Below are 25,175 nucleotides of genomic sequence, written 5' to 3'. Positions count from 1 at the left end.
GGGTAGAAAATCAATCCTACATATAGAGTACATAAAAATGATTTCAAAAACCAGCTCTTTGGGGGGATTCAAATGTACAGGTCCAACTCTGAGTTAAGTCTCTAGTGGTCTGCCACAGAGTTCTGTCCTTGGCTCCTTCATTCACTATTTTTAACTGTAAGGTGTATGAAAGCTGCCAAAATGGCAGAAGATACAAAGGCAGGAGGGCTGTTAAGAACAAGAATAGGAGTAGAGATAGAATAGAAGAATGGAGTTAGGAATCAACTCTAACCGGTCCACATCTTTCTCAAAATATGATACAGAGACTGGAATGCAAAACTCCAGATGTTGCCTGATCAGCTCAGACTCCCAGGGGACTGTCACATTGGAACAATGGACCAATGAAACTGAACGAGTTATATATGAACTCCTACTTTGGGGGCCAAATACCAGGAATGTCCAGAAAGAACAGGGTAATTGGACTTGCAAAAAATGCTCAGGGACTCTAGTTGATAGGACACCAAATATTAGCAGCAAATATAGCTGGTCAAAATCAAATGAACAAATACGCAAGTAAAGAAAAACCCACAAAGCAAACCTTAGGGCCCATGATAAATAGAACTAGAGAGTTTATTTTTTTTTAAAGATTTTATTTATTTATTTAACAGAGAGAGAGAGATCACAAATAGGCAGAGAGACAGACAGAGAGAGAGATGAGGAGAAGCAGGCTCCCTGCTGAGCAGAGAGCCCTATGCGGGACTCGATCCCAGGCCCCTGGGATCATGACCTGAGCCAAAGGTAGAGGCTTAACCCACTGAGCCACCCAGGCGCCCCAGAACTAGAGAGTTTAAACAAAGGAGCAGACAGTCCCCTGGGAGTCTGAGCTGATCAGGCAACATCTGGAGTTTTGCATTCCAGTCTCTGTATCATATTTTGAGAAAGATGTGGACCGGTTAGAGCACTTCCAATCATTCCCACATATATCTGAAGCCTGAAGGTGGATGCTTAGAATACAAAGATGGGAAGGTCATAGTCCCTGCCACCGATGATGAGGGATATGGAAACCAATTTATATGAAGAATGGAGGAACTAGGAATGTTTAATCTGAGGAACAAAAGGCTTGGAGGAAGGAATGAGGGGAAAAGAGAGTGATATAAGAGACTAGACTCTCAATATTTATAGGACTGCCGGAAGGAAGGATAGAACTGACTTTAGATGCTCCAGAGAGTGGAATTCAGACTCTTACAGGAATGAAGACTTAAGCTCTTGAAGGAAGAAATTTCCATAATTAGAGCTGTCCTAAAATGGAATGGTAGTGATGATAGGTACTGAGTTCCCTGTCACTGGAAGCAGTCAAGTCGAGGCTACAAAATCACCCATCAAAGACTGCTGTAGAGGGACGCCTGGGTGGCTTAGTTGGTTGAATGACTGACCCCTGATTTCGGCTCAGGTCATTATTTCAGAGTCCTGGGATAAAGCGCCAGGTCAGGCTCCCATGCTCCTCAGGGAGTCTGCTGGAGATTCCCTCTTCTTCTCCTTCTCTCTCTGTCCCTCCCCCTGATCCTGCACTCTGGCTTGCACTCTTTCAAGCACCCTCTTTCTCAAAATAAATAAATAAATAAAAATTTTTTTTAAGAATGCTAGCAAGGGATTGTCACTGAGTAAGAGTTTGAATAGTTGAATCCTAAATTCCCTTAAAACTCTAAAATCCTAAGATGCTTTCTTCAGTGAATGATGTGAGATTTCTCTGTTCTGTGGATGGATGAAGCTAAGGTGTGAAGTGTGGCTGAGGCGTGCAGCTGGTGGAAGGAAGGCCATAGAAGGAAAGGAGTAACACTGAGAGAAATTGGCAAAGATGTCGGGCGGTTTATAAAAAGAAGGCTCTGTGCAAACCAGAGATGAAAAGAACTCAGGGGGGCAGTTTCAGATTTGTGTCGATGTGTGTGCTGTGTGTGTTATTATACAGGCTGCAAGTTTTTAAAACCCTGAATATTTCACATATAAATCCAGGTTTCCCATTGTCCTTGAAGAGGACTGGCACAGTCCTTCCCAGGCAGAGGTAATGGAAGGAGCAGAGCACCAGGTCCCCTTGCATGAAGAATGAGAGATGCTGTGGGCTTCAGTCCCTATCTCTCCCTGCTTCCCAGACCCGACCCTCGTCCCTCATCTCTATTCCCCACTTGGCCCCTAAAAGCATTTGGATTTGCAGCCAGTTTTAAAATTGCACATGGGCTCTTTGGAGACAGAAATCATGCTTTCCGTTTGGGGATTGCTAGTGTGTAGTCTGGTGCTTAGCAGATTCTCAGTAATGCAGTAATGTTTGGTAAAGGATCCTCGGGTGGGGGGCAGGGGAAGGATGACAAATCAGAATAATGGTGACGCGCCAGATCCCCCTACCTGGATCTCAGCTCCTGGAGAAGGTTTCCCTGGAGTTCTATGCTTCCAGCGCCCCATTAGCCTGACAGCCTGTAAAGCTAGGTTATCAGAAGTTGGCTGCCTGTCGCTTTCATTTTAATAAATCAACATGTAACACTTGCAGTAACAGTGCCCTCCAAGCCGTTGGAACAGTGACTTCTAACATTCATTTGTCTATCACATAATTGGCTTGTCGTTACCATCTGTAACCTGGCTATTTCCCCTTCTGGGTTGCCCACCTATGCTGATTAAGCTCCTTGATCTGCAGATATGAAAATGAGCAGCCATTTCGAAAGGCAGCGGAAGAGGAAATTAACTCGCTGTATAAAGTCATTGATGAAGCTAATTTGACAAAAATGGATCTGGAGAGTCAAATAGAAAGCCTGAAAGAAGAACTTGGCTTTCTGTCAAGGAGCTACGAAGAGGTAGGTGGGGGCCGGGGCGACACTGGCTTGGCCGCAGCCCAGAGGCACGCAGCTGTCTGGTGAGCTCGCAGTCAGTGACAGTAGCTGCTGTCGGCCTCTCCGCCTCGCTTGCCCAGGGCTGTGGGCAAAACACGAGTAAAATGCATCCGACTCCTTGTAGTGGGTAAGGTGATGCTGGGAGTCTCCAATTCAGATGGCTTCAGGCCCAGGCTGGAACACAAATGAAGGAGAGGCAGGTCCACAGGGGAGAGTGAGGGAGCTGTGTCAAGCCAAAGAAGGCATCCCCTAACTCAAGGCTTCATACTCTGGGGCCTTTTTTGTTGGTTGGTTGGTTGGTTTTAACACTGCATGGAGCAAACAAAATAACTTTGATGGTAGATCCAGGCTGTGGTTTGCACACACTCGTTCATGAAATTAGGTCAGCTCATGGAGTGACAGGACTCAACCGGACAATGCGACCTCCCAATCATGATTCGGTCCAGCTGCCTGCAGAACAGCCCCAACCCTGTTCCACCTCATTCATGTCACTGTCTGAGCAGACATCGAATGTGCTTTCAGCTGAAAAAGTCAAAACCCACTTAACTGTGCTTACCTTGAGAAGATCCTTCCTTTGTCTGACCTTAGGCTCACCAGGAGCCCTAAGTCCATGTCCCCCTGCTCCTAGCTCAGTCGTTTGCCACCCTTTAGTGACCTCTAAATCTCTCCCAGCCTACTCTGACTTAGCAAAATTCAGACATTTCATCTTGCTGTTGTTGCTTCCTCTGAATTATTTTGCTACTTATGCATTTGGTATTTGCTTTAAGTGGGCCCAGGCTTGCAAACACCAGCCTAAGAAATGCCTTCTGCTTGCAAAAGACCATGGCATGCGTGCTGGCAAGAGGGTTGGGGATTTTACCAGGCTCTGGGAAGCCTCATGTTTGGCAGGAGCAGAATGAGAAGCACCAGGAGTGCGCACAGACCTGGGCTTCTGCTGGCAAAAACTCTGTGTGCTCTCCTTGTCCTCTGGAACTCACCTGGAGAGTATATTGTCTTTTGCAGGATGTGAAAGTGCTGTACAAACAGCTGGCAGGGTCTGAGCTGGAACAGATGGGTGTTGCCATCGGCACTGGTCTGGACGACATCCTCGAGACCATCAGGATCCACTGGGAGAAAGATGTCGAAAAGAACCGGGCAGAAGCAGGAGCCTTGCTCCAAGCCAAGGTGAGGCAGGACCTCTTCCCTGTGCAGAAGGAGGCCAAGCAAATGTGAAAGGCAGTCAACATAGGAAAGGAGAAATGCAACAGTTTCAATCTCATTAGACATAAGATAAATACAATTTAAAATAATAACATTTTGTTTCCCTGTCTAAAGGCATAATATGTTTAAAATGGTAATATTTTTTTTAAGATTTTATTTATTTATTTGACAGACAGATCACCAGTAGGCAGAGAGGCAGGCAGAGAGAGAGGGAGGGAGAAGCAGGCTTCCCACCAAGCAGAGAGCCTGATGCGGGACTCGATCCCAGGACCCTGAGATCATGACCCGAGTGTAAGACAGAGGCTTTAACCCACTGAGCCACCCAGGCGCCCCTAAAATGGTAATATTTGATGTGATGGGGACAAGTGTGTGATGAAGTAGGTTCTTCCCTATATTACTGAGGAGAGTAAACTAGTATGACATGTTTGAGTAAGGAAATTGATGATACGCATTGAGAATCTTGAAATGCCCCTGCCTACCAGTTGAATAATCTAGAGACTGTCCTAAAGAAAGAATTGAAAATACAAAGTTTATATCTAAATGTATTCACTGAAACATTCATTATACGAATGAAAAAAATTGGGAGAAAAGCACATGAATATTTAATAGTAAGAGTAAGGCTAAGCTACCATCTTCCCAGACAATGAAACACCAGGTAATTATTAGAAATATTTATGAAGCATTTATAACAACATGGGAAATGCTCACATAATAAGGTCAAATGGGGGAAAATAAGAGAGTACAGAAAGGTATATACCAGGAACCAATAAACTTTGTCAAGCACCAAAAAATAAATATGCAACTTCCTGGGCGTGACAGTCTACTACAACAATTCAGTCTATTACAACAATTGAAAAGACAAAAGGTAACACATGAGCATGACTGTGTTGCAATAAAACTTTATTTATAGAAACAAGAGGTAGGCTGGATTTGCCTGCAGGCTGCAGTTGGCCAACCCCTGGTAGACACAGTAGAACGCATTCAAACAAAGAAATGAGGCATCAAGCAAAAATGTAAAAAGAAAACACTAAAATGAATTGGTGTTAGCAGTGGTTGTCTTTGAGGGAGGGACCTATTTGACATGTCGAGAGGTTTTTTCTTTCTTGCTTTTGAGTATAATATTTTTTCAAGTGTTCTTTAAGCAGTATGAGTTATATTCATGGAGGGAAACATCTTTTTATTAAACCTCATAAATAATGAAGGAATTAACCAGGACACAGAATGCCCAGGGTTTGTTCTTCCCTTCTCCGTCTCCCACCCCTGTGTGACGTGGGGATTCTGAGGCACAGGACCAGAAGAACAGAAGAGGAAGGAAAGTGTAGAGAAAGTATGAAAAATAAAGTAGCTAATTTATTTTTGAGAGAAGGCATGCGGGCAGCTTCTATGCTCTGGGTTACTGTTCAGTGGGTCTCAAGCTCATCTGCACAGCAGAATTATTCCCGAACATTGTCAAGAATGCTCATGCCCAGGCCAAAACTCTCTGGATGATTCTAATATACAGCCAGGTTTGAGAGCCACCAGAGTTTATAAAAGCTACCAGAAAAAACCCCAAGGAAGACCTTTTCTGTTCTTTGTTCTCCCATGTCCCTTCAGCCCCCTGCCGCCGCTCAGTATCAACAGGAACCTTCCCAGCATGGTCTTCACCAATTCTGGATCCCCCAATGTTCTCCAGCCTCAAAAACATCTTTACTCCCCGTTTCTCTACCCAGATCCCTTTTCAACAACCCCTTTTCTTTCTGACCTTAATTCTTTGGGCCAGGTCTCTACAAATTCTTGCTATGGCAAATAGTGCCTACCAACTGCACAACAAGCTGTCTCCCACCCCAACCAGGTGAGAGGGGGAACCACACAAAGGGAAAAATGAAACCAAACCATAGATTTTATATGGGTCCACTGCTTCTTTTTTAGGAGACTCATGAATATTCATAATTCATGACCTGAGACACCACAGCATCCCCTTTCCTCACTTCAGAGGTGAGGATCCAGATCAGGGAGGGCAGCTGATATCCTGAAGTCACATAGCTGGCTGGCAGCACTGTCGCTCAGCCCTCCTGGCTCTCGGGTCAGGCACCTTTTCCCCACACTGGGTAGTCGTTCCTCCTCCGTTCTGTTTCCAAAGTGGCCCAGCAGTTTGCAGCCTTGCTTTTGTCTCTTGAAACACTTCTGGGGCATACCCCACATTGCAGTGATTATTTCTTTGGGGAAGCGGGCGGTGGGGGGACATTATAAATAACAGGAAAAAATCTACGTAGTGTGAAAAAGAAAAAAATCCTGGCCATTATTACTCACCCTGCACCCTCTTGAGAATCATCACCAGCCCAACAGTAATTCAAATATTAATTCTGAACAGATTCATTAGTGTTTTTTTAATAGAGTAATCTGAAAGCTATATCTCAGAGAAAACAGACAGTACTTGTTTTCATTTGACTAATGCTGCTGGGGCCTCTTACAGAAAGACAGAGCTCAGAAAATATTTGCAGATGAGTGAATTCCTCCCATCATCAACAGAGATCAGAACTGACAGCCAGAAGTCCTCCAATAAATAGTTTTGTCAGTTGCTGTCATGCCCTTAGGGGCTGACATTTGCCCATCCTGAACACCTCTTGTCTGTTTCTTGGCAGCGAAGCATTAATGTAAAATGGTTTAGCACACACTGCTTTCAAACCTTTTGCAGAGAGCATACAAACATGTATTTAATTACCTTTCAGGTTGTGGAGGCTGAAAATTAATTGACATGATTAATTTATGTCTTTGTTTAGGTTTCCCCAGGAACTGACCTTGTCTGAGACAAATATTAAAGAGGAAATGGTTTATCTGGAAGCTGGGGGAGGGAGTGAACCAAAATACCAGTAGGGAAGAAGCAGAGAAGGGAACCAACAAAGAACTCATTATCCAACCAGCACCCACTGGGGGAGACCGGACTCTGCACCCACAGGGTTTCTGGATAACAGTACAGAATTGAAGAGGGGAAAGGCGAGGAAGTTGGGGTAGTAATACCATCCCCATCAGACATCTGCGGTCTGCTAGCAGTGTGACCTTTCAAAGACTTCAGAGAAGGTTCTCCCAGCCAAAGAAGGGTAAAATCTGGCAGTGGAAGAGAAGGGTAGGGAGAACCACATGTTCTGGAATAAAGGTTCCTGAGGGATAAAGGTGGATGCCATCAGCATCTGCTCCCAAGTTATCTGCTAACTCTTCTTATTTTTAAGTCATGGAAAGCTTATAAAGAGGTTTGGGCTAGGTTCTCTCCAGCCTCGGTCATGGATGTCAGGAACTTTGGTGGTCCAGCTTTCAGAGCTTCTCAAGTTCTGTAACTCCATGTTTGAAGGAGGGTCAGTTTGGTCCAGAGAATTTCTGGAGGGTCTTCCAAGTCAGCTCTCCCTTGTCTGCTTGTTATGGTTACCAAGCCCTGGGTATTTGGGGATGCTTGGGGAACCACAGACAACATGCCATCCCACCCTCCAGACCTTCTGGCTACCCATGGAATACATTCTCCACAGACCCTAAACAGGCCGCCTGGGGGAATATGGAAGAACCTCTATCATTCAGCTTTTTCTTAGCATGCCTATGTTAAGATGCTTCCATTCTGTAGCAGGCAACTTGCGTTCTTAATCTCCTCCCTGGGATCTTCCTCCCAGGGAAGGGCTCTACACCGTCACTCCTGGAAGCCTCATCTCTGTCCCTTACTCACTGCAGTGGGAGGGAGTATACAATAACCAAAGGCTTATTCAATTGCCAGCATCAGCTGGTGTGGTGGGGTAGGAAGTGCCAACAAAAGAGAACTCAGCTTCCTTTCAATAGCCCCAGGGGCCAGGAACCTCACAGCAAATGCGCTCATCCTATCTCTTCCGACAGTGGTCTGCACTTGCCTCGGACCTGTTCAAGGCATTTGTGGTCAGGAACTTTATGGTTGCTATAATGACCATATCTTAAACAGCCTCAATGACACATCATGGAGACAGTTAAGAATGAAGAGAGGTGAACAGATGGAGATGAATCGTGAGGTTTCTGGTTATTGATAGTCTTAGAGCTGGATGAGACATTAGCCACTGAATAGAGCAGTGCCCTCTAATAGCAATTTCTGTGAGGATGGGACTGTCATAGGTCTGCGCAGTTACCCAGTATGACAGCCACTGGCCACATGTGCTCTTGAGCACTGGGAAGGTGTCTGATCCAACTGAGAAACGGAGTTCTTAATTTTATTTAATGTTTACTAATCTTTATTTAAATAGCTATGTGTGGCTAGTGGCTACCATATTGGACAACGCAGGTCTAGATCTATCCATGAGCAGACTCCTAACCTTGGATAACATGTCTCCATATCATCCACATTCACAAACAATAATTATATAGGCTGTCATAGCAACACCCACTCTTTGCTTGCTTGTACCAGGAAGTGTGAATAGAATATATGAAATTGTATGGAATGGGTTTCTGCTAGTCAACTGAGGTCAATGGCTCTAGATGACAAGATGGCCTGGTGTGATATCCCCATAAGAGCCAACAGGGAGAGTTCCTTTCAAGGAGAATAGAAAGAGCAGAACCCCTAACAGCATCTATAATCTAGGGGGTCCCTGTGCATTCATGAGTCAGCGATAATCCCTGATTTCTCTTCAGTGAAATAAGCCATGGTCTATTCTGGCATGCTTACTGCAAGCACCGAAGGGAGTCATCTAGCCTTTCCACACCTCCTACTATGTCACAGGGAGACCTTGGCAAAGGGCCCCAGCCCACTTTCATTTCATTTTTTATTTGCTTGGATTTTATGTAAGCATTATTAATCTGTAATATCCTCACTTGTTTCAAAGGTCAAAATGTACAAAATGACATACAATGAAAAATGACATCCAACCCAGGTCCCAGCCACCCTCAGTTCTTTTCTACAGGGTTGATCAAGGTTATCCTTTTACTATGAGTCTTTTCAGAGATACTTTATGCACATGCAAGGAAATAGGTGTAAATTCTCTCTCTCTCTCTCTCATTACACAAATAGTAGTATACAGAACATACTGCTTTTTAGATGCATAATATTAAACCACAGTGGGCAGCAAATTATAGCCCACAAGCAAAATCTTAGCCTCTGCCTGTTTTTTTGCAAGTAAGTTTTATTGGAACGAACACAGCTATGCTCATTCACTTACATATTGTCTATGGCTGCATTTGCATACACCAGCAGAGCGGAATAGTGGCAGTGGAGGCCATATGGTCTGCTAGGCCTAAAATATTCACTATCTGGCCCTCGACAGAAAAAACTGTTCTAGCAATGGGTATTCCAGGACTTATTTAATGCCCTGCTGATCGATATTTAGGGAGCTTCCAATCTTTTGCTTTTATACATTAGACTAGTCACTAACTGCATATGTCCCCCACTTCCCAATATAGCAAAATATCTGCTGGATAAATTCCTAAATGTGGAATTTCTGGGTCAAAAATTATGCACACTAGCAATTTTGATAAATATTGTCAAATTACTCTCAATGAAGGTTGTAACAATTTACTTTCCCATCAGAAGTGTTTGACAGTGCCCATTTTCCCATATCCTCACCAATACTGTGAGTTCTCATACCCTGTGATCCTTGTCAATAGTAGAGATAAAACACAGTTTTTCAGTGCAGTTTTATTTTGCATTTCCCATATTATAAGGAAAGTGGAACATCTTTTTTACATGCTGAATTCCAGCCATATTTCTCTTATTTATACTATCGGATCATATCCCTTGCCCATTTTTATTAGGTCTTGGACTTTTTATTACTGGTTTGTAGTGACTCTTTGTACACTAGAGAAATTAGTCCTCTCCCTGCAGTAAGTTGTACGTATGTCCCCAGCTGATCAATTGTCTTTCTATTTAAGTTATGGTAGTTCCAGGTGGCTTTCAAAAGATACTGTTGGCCAGTAGGGCAGGGTTGCTATAGGAGCTAGGAGGCCGGGGTTTGGTTCCCATCACTGTGTGTTACAGGAGCATAGCCAAGCTGGTCAGAGCTGGGGGACAGAATTAGGGGAATCAGTAGTAGTTAAAAGGGAAACTAAAGAGACTGTCTCATTGAGGTAAGCCCTGCCTATCTTTCACCTGTTTTTCACCCAGTACAACATGAGTATAATAGAGGCCACACCCAGACCCTCAGCTTCCATGTTGTTTCTCCAACCCCACAACTGGTCGACAACCAATATTTGAGTGATGGTCTATATTGGGGATCACCCAACACTGTAACCTCCACATGCTACCAAGAAATCTTTACTCACTCACTCATGCAGACTCCATTTGCCAAGCGAATATTTGACAAATGCCAAAAACAAGCAGGCGCCAGGCCCTGTACATGGGGCTGTGGGCACAAAATCCCTGGCCCGTCCCTGGCCACCCAGTTCTTCAGTCTCAAAGCTATCTTTGGTATTTCTCAATGGTAGCTCTTTCCCATGAAAAGGGTAGGGACCTTACTTCTAAAATAAGAGACTTGCAAATATAAAATAACCCAAATCCCTGAGAAATTAAAGTAGTAGTATTTGCATTCAACGCTTACTGGTCTTTGAGAAGAGACAGAGCAGAGGAGACTCTTCTTTGGGATGGAATAACCTCCATGAACCAGAAGAAAAATGCTATCATTAAACTTCTCCAATAATTACTTTAAGAAGAAAAACATATTTTTCTCTTTGGAATTCCACTCACCGCTGAGCCTCTCCTGCTGCCTTCATCAGTGGGGCACCCTTCCTTATGACCGAGGGGCAGCAAGTCTGCAAAGCCGGGTGTCCCTTGCTGTGTCCTTGGGCAGCTTCCCCACTGAGGTTGGGAATCGGTCCCATATCCTTTCATGAGTAGCTTCAATAGCCAGGCAATTCCTGTGTCAAACAATTCAAGGAGACACTTGGCTTAGCCTAGCCAGGCCAGCCCTCCTGCCAACACCATAGTTCCACTGAGTGAGACACATACTTCTTTTTAGCTCCTGCTAAGGAGAGTTCCTGTCTCAGGTGAAGACTGGATGGCATCTGGCCTTCAGCCTACAACTGGCTGGAGTAGGTCAGGGTTGTGGATGCTGCTTGTCTAAAACTATCCTTAGCTAAGTAACATTTATATAATTCCCATGGTCATTATAATACTGATAAGCTAATCCTCCTAATTAAAAGGAGGTGTGATTTCATTCCATTGATGGGGGACCCTCCCTTTCTACAGTCCCTCGCATGTGCCTAGGACACACTATAGACCTTTAGTAAATGTACTGGGAGTGCCCAAGGTGTGAAACACCATGTTAGGTCCCCAGGGCAGACAGAGGCATCAGTAAGAAGTTGTCCTTGCAAACAAGCTTACTACAATCTAGTGCAAGGTTGGCTGAGGGCAGGTGGCAGGCAACAGATAGAAAGACCATTCTACAAGGCGGAATACCACATGCTTGCAAGCAGAGTCAGCAGAGTATTTAGTAAGCCTGTACCAAGTGCCCAGACCAAGCCCTAAGCGCCTGATAGGCCGTCCTCATTTCATCTTCCCACAAACTTAGGTATTGTGATCTTCTCTGTTTCACAGAGGAAGGAACTAAAGCACAGAGAGGTTAGTCACTTCCCCGAGAATACACGGCTCCAGAGTGGTGAAACTGAGATTCAGACCACACGTTCTGCCTCTAGAACCATCACTCTGGACTGCTAGGTTGGCCTGTGCAGATCATATGGAGTGCGGGGGAGTCTTGATGCATTGTCTTGTGGAATGTGAGGTTGAGAGGCCTTTGTCTTGAAGGTCCAGAAGGTTATGCCAGACTTTTGTCATGATCTTCCCAAACCATGATTCTGTGCCCTCCCCATGGGATAAGATTCCTCCTTGATATAAGATGGTGAATGCCTGTCTCTGCGAGGAATTCGTTGCTTTCCCTTTCTCCATGAGAGTGAACATCATAAGGTTAGTGTGATCCCATGAGGTCCAAGAGGCTGCAGAGCAAGGCGGTCAGCTATACTCAGCAGCAGAGCAAGGCTCTTGTAAAGCTCTTGTTCACGGGCTGCAAAAAGAGAGAGCTCAAACCACTGGCTGAAATCCACACAGCAACTGCTGGATAAAGGCAGAGGACACAGTTCAACCTCTCAGCACCCATCTTGGATACGTGTTCTGCTAGGAACACACCTGCGTAGCAGAGGGGTGGGTTTGGAGATGGCCCTTTTCCCCGCTCCACGTGGAGACTCTCAAATATTTCCTTCTGCCCGACTCCCAAGCATACTGTCCTTCTTCTTCCCCATCCACTTTCACGTGTACTAACGTGTACATTTAATTTAAATTTTTTTAATTTGCAATTTTTTACCATGTTTCCAAGTGTCTATGTGCTCTCCTGTCCCAGAAATATAGATGGAGTGCAAAGGTGCAGGCTGGCCCCCTGCACAACAAAGCCAAGATTTCAAGCGGGTTTGAAAGTCTGGGGACCAGCATATTTTAATCTCATTACACATCTTAGCAACTGCACTCAGCAACAAAATACAGTCCTACCTTCCTAGACTCAGGTCTAGAATGGCATACCTGCTATTTGGTCTGCGAGGAGAAATCTTGAAGGCATTGGGTGGAAGTGGAAACAGAAGTAATGATTAATCAGAAAGCATAACTCTAAAAAGCCATTGGAGAAGGACAAGTAATACTTTTAGGTGATTTAAAGCAGCAGACTGTCCCCAGATGGAGGGCAAGCACCATTCATAAGCTGATTTGAGAAGGTATTGGGCATGATATAAAATGACACTGAATCCCATAGTGATCAAATTCATTTTTTTCTCTTTCAATCTTAATTAAACTGTATAAGAAAGTTTTCATTGGGTGCTGGTAGGTCATCAACACTACTCTTATACTCATCCATCTCACCTTTCAACAAAGAGAAAGCAGGCTTTGGGACTCAGCTGTGTGGTGGGCAACATTTGCTCAAATAAAATAACATTGGTTTATTTTAATGTCATTAATTTTTCAGCTATTTTTTGTCTATGACCAACAGTTTTACAGTTTTATCTGTTTCCTTAGCAATCTAGAACTTTGTTCCCATGGACCAGGCATCACATGGAAGTTTTAAATGCAGATTTCTGGGCCCACTCAGCTCTCCCGAATCAGAACTTGCATTTTCTTAAGTTCTCTAGATCATCCCGATGCACATAAAATTTGAGATCTTATCTACAGCTTCCATTTTAAACACATTTATTTACAAATGAAACATGAATCGATTTAAATAAAAATTGAGTCAGTATTCAGATATGTGAAAAACCATGCTACTTGTTGAATGTTTGGGAAACACTCCAATCGAGCAATCCAGCAATCATCCCACTCCCCCCAAGATCAGCACGTACCTCTGAATACAGACCCCTCATTGTCCGGGTTGAGAAGAGGGCAGATCACCTGCAGGACTGTGGTGATGGCCTTGGCCAGCAGATTTGCCCCGGACCCACCTACCTAAGCTTTGAAATTTGCCTTCAGTGAGACTTGACTTCCACTCATGCCCGCTTCTGACCCAGGGTATGCTGGTAATGTTTCATATCTACTCTCCAAGGACAAATGTAAGCATTTGTGTTTATGTGCCAGTCAGATTCACAATATCATATCAAGGTAAGATAGAAGTTTCTGATGATGTGTTCTTTATATAATTTCAGAGATAACCTAAATTTTAGAATAAAACACATACTTTGCTTCTCCATTTGCACCTATACCTTCAGTGTGACTGACTAGCTATCTCTTGCAAAATCTGCCAACTGTTTTTATAATTCTGTCATCGACAATATCCAAAATCAGATTACAAAATATGCTCAATTATTAATATCTGATTAAGCAAAAAGTCACTCACATCAATGATAAATGAGAATAGGTTCAATATGAATTTTGGTTGCTATTTCCATTGACCTTAATGAGTCCTTTCATCAATGACATTAGTTATTTCTTTGCAAATCAGTAATAGTTTATAAATATTGGAAAGCTATTACCTCTAATTTTTTTGCTATTCATAATGTGACAGCTATAGACATTTTAAGTTTAATCTGCATTATTAACATTTTCTACATCCCTTTCTTAAGTCTAGACAGTCAGCAAAACAATTCAAACCCTGATTTGTAGTGTTTGCCAATTTCCATGAGGTAAAAAAAAACTCATCACAGCTAATTTCAAACTCCTAACTTGATGTAAATAAGCACAGAGTTTGGAAGAGATGCTCAGAAGCTCACCATTAAATGTTATGCCTACCCCACAGGTACCATCGATATAAATAACTTTGATACAGCACAGATAATGATAAAATGTAAATAAATTAGCAAGTGATGTGTTTGGAGTGTTACCATTTAATATATATTAATTGTAAGTGGATATAATTTAATTTTTAATGATGGCTGTATTTACCAAGCAGCTTACAGACTTCCTGAAAATTTAACCCTCGGCTCTCGTGAGCTGTCAGGCATGGGCCCCAGCTGCCGGCTGTCAGCTGCTCCTGGCCGTTCTATCCACCTGCACCTTCCAGCTGCATCTGTCTCCCGGAACCCCGCCCGCCCACCCACACAGCCCACCTGGCCAAGTCCCAACCCCAAAGACAGGGAGAGAAATGGGGTGACCCATCACAGCAGGACTTGACAGACCACAAGGATGTTTTAGAGGGGTCCACCTTCACTTAGGGGAAGATGGCTCTGCTTTGGGGGCTCTTTTTTTCTTTAAGATTTTATTTTTTTTATTTTTTTTTTAAGATTTTATTTATTTATTTGATACAGAGAGAGAGATCACAAGTAGGCAGAGAGGTGGGGGGGGGGGGAGCAGGCTCCCCTCTGAGCAGGGAGCCCAATGTGGGGCTCGATCCCAGGACCCTGAGATCATGACCTGAGCCGAAGGCAGAGGCTTAACCCACTGAGCCACCCAGGCGCCCCAAGATTTTATTCATTTATTTGATGAAGAGAGAGACAGCAAGAGAGGGAATGCAAGCAGGGTAAGTGGGAGAAGGAAAAGCAGTTTTCCCACTGAGCAAGAAACCCAACGCGGGGCTCAATCCCAGGATGCTGGGATCATGACCTGACCGGGAGGCAGATGCTTAACGCCTGAGCCACCCAGGTGCCCCCACTCTTGGGGCTCTTGATGAATTGGTGGAAATGAATTGGTGGAAGCAGTGGCTTTCAAAATTGGTTGAGAGTACAGCTCTGGCATGGGCCGCAGCATCTCACAGACCATTCGATCTTGAGAAAATAACTCAGTCTCTCTCTGCCTCAGTTTCCTCATGTAAAATAGGAATAACAATGACACTTGCTTCATAGAGTCGTGAAGATCAGCTGAAATAATGGACTTAAGCGGTTAATGGAGTGCTTGGCCCAGAATAAGTGCTTAGTGCCTGTTCGTTATCATTAGCAGTAAGTACCCAACCTAGAGCAGCTACAAACTCATTTTTGGCTGATACTACTTTTTACATCTAGAAAAGTGTATGCAGTCACTATTTGCATGCCTTTAAGGTTCTACAAATTTCCATACTTATAGGCTGTTGGAAGTGTCATAGTGTCTCCTCTCATTGTCATTTGCATTCTGTAGGGAGGGACTAGAGCTCAGAGAGGCTGAATGATGGTCCATGGACACACAGCCATGGGCTGACTGGTCCGAGCTGGGCCCACAGCTTCCTATCACTGATCCCAGACCTTTAATGGATGTTTTTGTTAAGCTCTGTCTAGCCCTCACACAGGAAGAACTACACCTGGGATGAGCCCTTTGACCCCAGTTTTCTTAGTCAGTCAGTTTGACTGGACTATTGTTGCATAACCCTGTAAATAAGTATTCATATGTAGTAAAAATGATCAATCCAGAACAGGTTTTTTCTCCCATATCACTGACTTAGAGACGTGTGTCAGGCTGTACCAAAGATGAACGAAAGTGATCTCTAGTTTTTCCCCTTTCTCCAGCAGAGAGAGAAAGAATGACCTATTCCCCCGAAAGTATGGGAAAGAATCAGACTATGTCCTTGCTGAGGGAGAAACCGCAAAACACAGACCTTCCCCTTGTGTTCACAACTGTGGCCAGACTGGTTTTTACAAGGAAACAGGGACTATCAGATCAAGTTGGATAGTTCCACATTTGAAGAAGGTGTGAGGCAACTGGCACTGCCTGACAGTATTGGGAGGGGTTGGGAGTTCTCTGAAAGGCAATTTGTCAACATCCATCAAAATGACAGTTGCATACCCTTTGACTCAGCAGTCCTGCTGCAGGGATTTACCCCACAGAGATACTCCCACGTGTGGAAAATGAGGGTTGTAGGTAATTCTTTACACCATTGTAACAGGCAAAGACTGGAAACAATCTAAGTGCTCCTCAGTGCAGGGCTTCTAGATAATTCTGTACTTCCAAACAAGGCAATACTCTGGAGCCATTAAAAAGAATGTAATTAATTCATATACACTGGTAGAGAATATTTTCTAGGATATATGAAGTACCAAAGCAAGTATAGGATGATTATATATATTTACTTATAAATGTATGAAATATTTGGCGGGTGGGGGGTGCCTGGGTGGCTCAGTTGGCTAAGCGATTGTCTTCAGCTCAGGTCATGATCCTGGAGTCTCAGGATCGAGTCCTGCATCAGGCTTCCTGCTCATCGGGGGAGTCTGCTTCTCCCTCTGACCACCCCCTTTTGTGCTCTCTCTCTTCATTCGCTCTCTTTAAGAAAGAAAGAATATAACAGATAGATATAGATATCATATATGTGCGCACGCACGTGTGTGTGTGTGTGTGTGTGTGTGTGTGTAATTTCTGGAAAGAGGTATAAGAAACTGGAAGGAGGAGAACTAGGTAATTAAGGCACAGGGACAAAAGGAGACTTTCTCCCATAAATCCTCCAGAAAAAGATTTTGAATTTTATTCTACTTGCATGCATTATATGTTCAAATTCAATAAATGCTTGTATGCAAATCAGGAGGAAGGGTGCCCGTGGAAAAAGAGGGATTTTTCAGTCAGCCAGCTATTTGAGTTAGAGGCTGTGGAGTGGGTCCTGGGAAGTGCAGGAGGGAAAGCGGGCTTTGGGCTGTCCACGCACCCCTGCTCACGCGGAGACCTGCCCCTTCCCAGCAACAGGCAGAGATGGCCCGCATGGCACAGACCCAGGAAGAGAAGCTGGCCGCTGCCCTCAGGCTGGAGCTGCACAACACTTCGTGCCAGGTCCAGAGCCTCCAGGCGGAGACAGAATCCCTGCGGGCCCTGGTGAGTGGGCTGGGAAGAGCCCTGGCATTTCTTACATCAATTTTTACTCTCAACTGCACTGTGGTCATCTGGGTTAGAGTTCACAAGAGTCTTGAGGATCAGCCGATACCGAATCACAACCAGTATAGTGAAGGCTGTTAGTGCCCCACCGGAATACACAACACCAGGCCACTGCTGAGAGTGTTGGCCGCTCACATCCACAGATGTCCCACTTCTCCAGAGAACTGGCCTCAGCCAAACAGTAGACACCTGGCCTGGGCGGTTAGGCCCACCTTCTCTAGCCCTCAGCCAATGACTGGCTGACATGGGGTTTAAAAGCCCCGCCCACTGGCTTCCAAGTGGAATGGGTTTCGCCCTGTACTTCACCCTTGCAGTCTCCCTGTGGGATCAGACGGTACCAGACTCCAACTGAGACTTCCTCCCGGCTTAGAGCCTTCCTCTGTCCTATCCTGCTTTCCTTGCTCCCCTTCGCTTGAGAGCAACCCTTTAACTCTTTACATGTACCAAGATCCCTGGCTCAGACTCTGCTTCTGGGAAAGCCAAATTAAGACTAGGAAGCTCCTCAGACTCACTGGGATTTGTGGGAAGGTCTCTTGCATTATTTATTATTAATAATAATTAAAATAATTATTAATAATACAGCAATTTACCCTCTGCTTTCTGGGAGTGAACTGAAGTTCTATTAGGGTACTAAGCCTACAGCTCCTCCTTGATGGCCCCTGTGGGGGGGCCCATGTGTACCAATTTGAACCACAAGCATTTTGTCCACACTGCGGTTTGTGAGGGGATGGTTCATGTAATTCTTATGCAGCTGAGGTGGTCTGGACTCTACTGAGGCCCAAGGAGCTCCTGTCTCTCATCAGCTTCAAGCCTTGGGGGAAGTTCCAATACTATTGCTAGTGCTCCTTTCTTCTACCACTCCCCATACACCCTCCTCGTCTCAACCTTGCCACCCAAATCCATTCCATCACCAAACCAGCAGCCCGACCTCCCAATGCAGTCTTAGCCTACCATTAGTTAGCCCAAGGATTTATTCTAGTTGGTTCCCTCAGAAACAACATTTTCACTACCCATAGTCAAGATCATTCCATCAACCCTGAGCTCCCCTCTTCCATGTGTCTTCCATTCCCTTGGGTCCATCATCCTCTGGATAACAAGGTCACACGATACCCAGTCAGCTCAGGAAGACGCTGTCTTGCCACAGCACAGCACATGACACACATCTCACTGTCACTGCTCTCCCTCACATTCTGTGATGGGATTGGGGTCACTGCAAGGGGATGTGAGAAAAGGATCGGAGGTGAGAAAAATCAGGAAACTACAGCCCAAAGCAATGCCATTTTAGGTTTTTTTTTTTTTAATTGTCTGAAAGACAATTGCATTATTTACTCAGAGTTATGTGAATTTATGCTCATTCGTTTTATTCCCTTGCCCTAACCCTTGATCCTAATATTAGGGGTGCTGCCTTTTCCCCAAGTCCCTTTAAACATGCATAAGGGGGCTGCCATTTATTCCCCAGATGTCTTTGTGATTGCCAAAACTCCACTCTTCCATAACAGAAAGTGCCAGGCAAAACGCTGGTGACACACACTGAAGCCCATATCATCAGAAAAGCCTGGATGAATTGCACCTGAGGGGAGGCAGCCCGTCCCTCAGCACACATTCCATACAGATACTTGCTCCAGTTGTGTGCTGAGCCCTCCATGAGGAAGGTCCCAGGGACACAACCATGAAGTGAATGGTCCCCGTCCTCTAGAAGCTCATAACCACACTGGGGTTCAACCAAATGACAGAACATAGAAGAGGGTACGGTGCTCCCCAGAGCGGTTGCTCCTAGCAGCCTCCATTCTCAGCAAGCTCCAGCCTGCCCTCACCTCTGTCCCTCAGCAGATGCTGTCACTCACACCATTCTGCAGGTAGGATTAAGGTCCCCAAACACGAGATCCTCTGTCTTCTGTTTCCAAACTCTGTTTCCAAAATACCTCTGAAGTTTTATCCCCTCTCTCCTCCCTTCAGTAAATTTCCCCTCTCCCCTGGTGTCCCATGTGGGGCATTTCTCTATCTACTGTCCTTTCTTGCATTTTCAGGGTCCCTCCCTCCACTGGGATTGCCTGGCAGTAAAATAGAAAGATTCCTTTTCCAGACCTTCTAACACCCCCAGTGCTTGGGCTTCATTTACAGACCAGCCCGGTTTCCACAGGAAGGGAAATGCCCAGAACCACTCTTTGGGGTGGTTGGTCTCCTACACTTGAGCCCTTGGACATGTTCTTCCCATGGCTGCAAGGAGACCCATCCCCTCAACTCTGCCCACCCTTAACCGTCTTCACACCCTTGGTACAAGTGAGGTAGAAGATACGCAAGTGCTACACACAGGGAAGAGCCTAGATCCTGACTCCCACAGGTGGGGTAACCTCTCTACCTGTCACCCACTCGCTTTCACAGCCCTGTGGTTCACGTGGTTCTATCAGCTCATCCACCGACATCACATCAACTCCTTGAGGACAGAGACCATGTCTCATTTGTTTCATGTCCCCAAAGCCCTTGATGAGGGTCCAGAATGTCATTTCTTCAAAGTGATACTAATAGTAAGGAGAGCGTGCTCGCATGCATTCTCTCATCGGACACTCATAGAGACACTGAGAAGTGTGGTGACTGACGACCCATTTTACAGAAGAGCAAACTGTGATTCAGGGGTTTGCCCATGAACACGAGTAACAAGTGGGAGAGCCAAGCCCTTCCGGCTCAATTGCATTTCTAGACCACAGAAGGCCTGTGGGGATTGGCCCTCACTCTGGGATCTAGAATCTTGACTCCTCTACTTATCAGTGGAGTGATGCCTCTAAGATTCTGTTTTCTCACTTGCGAAGTGAGGATCTCTTCGGGTTATCATATGTATCTGTCGTGTTAGTGGCTTAAGGCAACAGTAAAAAATGTGTTCATTCAGTCTGCAATTTAGGTGGAGTCCAGCAGAGACAGCTGTGCCCTCTGCTGGGGCCGGCCCTTCCAAGAATGGTGGTTTCCGCTCACATATGTGGAGCCTCAACTGTGCATCTCTTTTTCTTCCTCCATGGGGCCTCTCCAGGTGGCTAGCTGTGACTTCCTCAAATCATGGCAGTCTCGTAGTCAGACTACTGCTGTGGCATCCAGCTTCCCTCAGAGCATCAGCACAGAAGCTACCAGGCCTCTTACCACTCTTACCAGGCCTGAAAAATCCCTGAACACCACTTATACAGAACTCTGTTGGTCTAAGCAGTCAAAGGCCATCCCAGATCCCACAGGAAGGGAAAGAAACTCCACCTCCTGACGAGGCAGTGGCAAGGCCACCTAGAGAAAGAACACATGGGATGGAAATAGGGATTGCACCTGCCTTTGGAAATGTGCTCTGTCGATGGACCGACCAGTATTTGCCTCATAAAGTCATGGGGATGATGACTTATGAAACAACGCAGGTCAAGCCCTTAGCACAGTGCCTGGCACAGAGTGAGCAGTCAATAACTGGTATCCATTACTGCCTACCATTGTAAAATTATTATTTATAACCACTGAAATAATAATTCCAGGTTGGCATCATCCAATCACCTCATTCAAACCCCATCGTCCTGACTATCGGAACAAATCAGAAGAAAATTCACACCCCCAACCAGAAGATGTAGGAGTAGTGACATGCTGGCTGTGCTTGAGACCCAGGACAGGCCGCCTCTGTCCCCTGCGAGCGAGTAGATCAGAGCTCTGGTCACTGGGCCTTCCAGTCAAGGATAGGAGCCCAGTCAGCCGGAATAAGGAGCACACCTTCCTGCAGCTTTCAGACACAGCTCAGTCCATCCAGCCACAGCTGTTATCCTTGGTCAGGGCAACCTGCACACACACAAGGCCCCCACAGCTTATCTAAGCCTCAGACAGGTGAGCTGGCAGCACTGGCTGTCCCCTTGGCCAGCAAGGCCCTCTTTGTATTGGCAACCAGACACCAGTAATGGTGCTTAAAGCCTACTGAGCTCTGTGTTGCGTCAACTCAAATCAGGAATGGAGTTCAAGTCCAGAAATCACTTAAGGTCACTATTTTTACTTTATGAAGGGCTTAGCAATTCAAAGAAGTCCCTTCAAATTTCCAGAAACTGGGGAATAAGTATGCTTCTGTGACCTGGGTTTGCTTGCCAGTGCTGTGCTACTGTGGGGGCTGGAGTGGGGAGACAGGCAGCAGTGGCCTGATTGCCATTGCTCGAGCCCAAGCATCTCTGTGAGAACCAAGCGAGGATGTCAGGGACTTAGGTGGGAAGAAGCTGGACCGAGACACTGAGGATGGGATGGAAGAGACAGAGGACCCCTGACAGGCATTTGCACAAACATATGTTGGGCAATAGGTCCTAAGTCATCAGAGCAAACTTCAGGCCAAACAGAGAAGTCACCTGTGAACATGGAGCAAAAACTAGACAAATGATCCAAACATGATTCCACGAAATATCTTTCCAAACAACAGGTGTTACAGGGACAACATTAACACTAAACACTACAAGGAATTTCCTGATGAGCAAAGTGGGAAAACCCAGAGAGTTTGGAACAAGTGATTCTCAAAGTGCAGGTGGCCATTTCCACATCTTCTTTGCCAAAGAGGGGTTTTCAGGTCTCACCAAAATAATAACCCTAGGCCAGATGCTGATCTAGATTTCTTTTCTACTAGTCACATTTTTGCCACCTGTAAATGTATCTAGGATGGGAATCTGACTCAATATTCTTATGTCTTATAGAATTAAAATGGTTTAAATAAGGTGATATGATAGCCCCTGCTTAACAGGAGCCATGATTCAAGATGGCATCATGACCAAAAAGTGTCCATTTCAACCACAGTAATCCAAAAGGTATGAAAAATCTCCTAGGAGACAAAGTACAGAAAGTTGTTTTAATGATATTTTATCTCAACTTGAGAAAACATTTATCTGTTCTTATGTGTTATGTAAAAAGCCAGATGCTAAATTATAGGTGCACCATGATTACAACTATTAAAAATGTTAAGGATAGATGCACACAGCTTTTTAAACATGTTTGGTGGTCAGTCCTACAGTCTGCAGGGCTTGCTATATGAGAAAATGAGGTTTCCTGTCTAATGGTGAGACAGGTAGAGCAATAAGTGTAACCATAATACAAGTATTGTCATCCTGGGCAACACCAGATGAGCACCTACTCTGTGCCAGCCCCTGTCTTACTATGAGAGTTACAGAAATGTCCTTTCATCTCTGAAGAGCTCACTGTCTGGTAGAGGAAACATGCCCTTAAGCAGCTCAGCCCACTATGACAAGTTTAAGGGCATGCATGTACTTGGGCAGCCATGGAAAGCCAGAGGAGGGGTCCCTAACCCCGCCTGGTGGGGGGAAAGGGCAAGAGACTATCAAGGAAGAAGGAAGCCTTCCTGGGGGAGGTGACCCCCAAGCTTGGACTTGGAGATGAATAGGAATGATCCAGGTGAGAAGGAAGGGGAGATACAAATCCAGATTTGGACTTTCGACAAAGCACAGTTGTTGCTGTGTAGAGAATGCAGGGGTAGGAGGAACTAGAGACCAAGAGATGAGTTACAAGCTACTAAGCTTACCCCAGGGGAGCAGTGATAAGCGTATATCCTGGGCACTGGTGGCTGCGGGAGAGAGGGCACAGAAGTGAAAACTTTCCAGAATACCTAAAAGGCAGGACTCTGTGATGATTGGATTGCAGAGGGAAGGAAGATGAGGGACATGCCTTTCCCTTGTTTCTAGTGCATGTGAATTCATCAGCAGAAGCACAGGAGAGGTGGGCAGGTTCAGAAAGAAGTCGGTGGCTCCACTGCGGATACGTTGATTTGAGGTGCCTATGACTTGTATATATTTCCAGGAAGAAACTCAGAAGCAGGTTTATGCTGGTGGGAGACATCTGTCCTGGAAACATCAATGCAGGAGGCATTGGGAGAGAGACAGCTAAAGTCATGAGTGTGGCAAAGACCAACCAACACAGGCCCAGGAAGCAGAGCTCAGAGAGAACAGGCTCAAGATAGGACCTTGGGGAGCCCACAGTGAAGGGGCAGATAGGAGAAGAGGCATTAGCCAAGGTGTGCTACTAACACACTGAAGAAAACACTGAGTGTGCAACGGCCAGAAACATTCATTCGAACTCTGGCAATCTGGCCAAGAGTGTCGGAGGAAAAGGCGTTTTAGCTGAATGATGGATGCGGTTTCAGCAGTGGAGGGGGAAAGGGTCCTGCAGGGAGTGAGAAATCATGAGCAGAAAGGCCTAGAGGCAGTTCAGAGAGCAAGGTTTCTTTGAAAAAAAAAAAAAAACACCTGCAAACTGTCTCTTCTGTGTGTGTCAGTTTCTCACTCTCATTTTTCCTCTCCTTATCTTTCACACTTTTTCATTCTGTCTCATCAGTACACTTCATCGTTCTCCCTCTCCTTCCCCTCTTGGCTGTCTTCCTCCCACATCCCCTCAACAGAAGAATCTGTGAATGAGACCAAACAAGAGTCTGGCCTCCGGCCTCTGGAGGTGGAGTCATGGCTTCCCTCTGCAACCCAGCCAGGCCCTTGGAGTTAATGGGCGGCCCAGGCCCAGCGCAGCCCCTCGCGCAGCTCTGCCCAACTCCCTCCTCAAGGGCCCTGCGTGCAGCCTCGGATGTGGACCGTGTTCTCTCTGGCAGAAACGAGGCCTGGAGAACACGTTGCACGACGCCAAGCACTGGCACGACATCGAGCTCCAGAACCTGGGCGCCGTGGTGAGCCGGCTGGAGGCAGAGCTCAGGGAGATGCGCTCTGAGGCCGAACAGCAGCAGCAGGCTCGCGAGCATCTGCTGGCACACAAGGCGCAGCTGCAGAGGGACGTGGCGTCCTACCACGCCCTGCTGGACAGGGAGGAGAGCGGGTAAGCCTCTCGCCGCCCCTCATTCCTGGGACACCTATACATACCCAGGGGTTCAAAATTAAAAGTTCGTTAAACCCTAAAGAAGCAATTAAGGTAAGAAGGAAAAATCACCCTCAAACTCCCCTGACACACACACACTCCCACAGCCTGTGACCTTGCAGGAATTTTTTTTTTCAAATTAATTTTTTAAATTCAATTAACTGACATATAATGTATTATAGATTTCAGAGGTGGAGGTCAGTGATACATCAGTCTTAAATAACACCCTGTGCTCATTACATCACGTGCCCTCCTTAATGTCTATCACCCGCTTACCCCATCCGCCACCATCCTCCCCTCCAGCAGCCCTCAGTTTGTTTCCTGTGATTAAGAGTCTCTTTTGGTTTGTCTCCCTCTCTGGTTTTGTCCTGTTTTACTTTTTCCTCCCTTCCCCTATGAACCTCTGTTTCGTTTCTTAAATTCCATGTATCAGTGAGATCTGATGATAATTGTCTTTCTCTGATTGACTTATTTTTCTTAGCATAATACCATTTAGTTCCATCCACGTCATTGCAAATGGCGAGATTTCTTTTTTGATGGCTAAGTAGTATTCCATTGTGTATATATACCACATCTTCTTTATCCATTCATTTGTCAATGGACATCTAGGCTCGTTCCATAGTTTGGCCACCTTGGACATTGTTGCTATAAACATTGGGGTGCACATGCCCCTTCTGATAACTACGTTTGTCTCTTTGGGGTAAACACCCAGTAGTGCAATTGCTGGGTCGAAGGGTAGCTCTATTTTCAACTTCTTGAGGAGCCTTCATACTCTTTTCCAGAGTGGCTGCACCAGCTTGCATTCCCACCAACAGTGTAAGAGGGTTCCCCTTTCTCCACATTCTCGCCAACATCTGTCTTTTCCTAACTTGTTAATTTTAGCCATTCTGACTGGTGTGAGGGGCTATCTCATTGTGGTTTTGATTTGTATTTCCCTGCTGCTGAGTGATGTTGTGCTTTTTTTCATGTGTCTATTGCCCATTTATATATATCTTCTTTGGAGAAATGTCTGTTCATGTCTTCCTTGCATGATTTTTCTTTTCTTTTTTTTTAAGATTTTATTT

At 45.3% G+C, this 25,175-nt stretch overlaps 1 protein-coding gene across 1 annotated transcript in view; it reads left to right on the top strand.

The window, feature by feature from the left end:
- The window catches only part of BFSP2 (beaded filament structural protein 2), a 59,206-nt gene extending 35,130 nt beyond the window's left edge, over window positions 1-24,076 (top strand). The window contains exons 3-6 of the mRNA XM_004762490.3: window positions 2,663-2,819; window positions 3,858-4,019; window positions 17,065-17,196; window positions 23,852-24,076. Of these exons, the coding sequence (XP_004762547.1) occupies window positions 2,663-2,819; window positions 3,858-4,019; window positions 17,065-17,196; window positions 23,852-24,076 (676 nt within the window). The remainder of the gene's footprint in view (window positions 1-2,662; window positions 2,820-3,857; window positions 4,020-17,064; window positions 17,197-23,851) is intronic.
- Window positions 24,077-25,175: the final 1,099 nt, after the last annotated feature.

The sequence above is a fragment of the Mustela putorius genome, unplaced genomic scaffold (genome assembly GCF_011764305.1).
Source record: "Mustela putorius furo isolate JIRA1106 unplaced genomic scaffold, ASM1176430v1.1 tig00003834_pilon_pilon_pilon, whole genome shotgun sequence".
NCBI lineage: Eukaryota > Metazoa > Chordata > Mammalia > Carnivora > Mustelidae > Mustela > Mustela putorius.
Note: the sequence above shows the minus strand (reverse complement) of the source record. Positions and strands in the feature narration are given on the sequence as shown.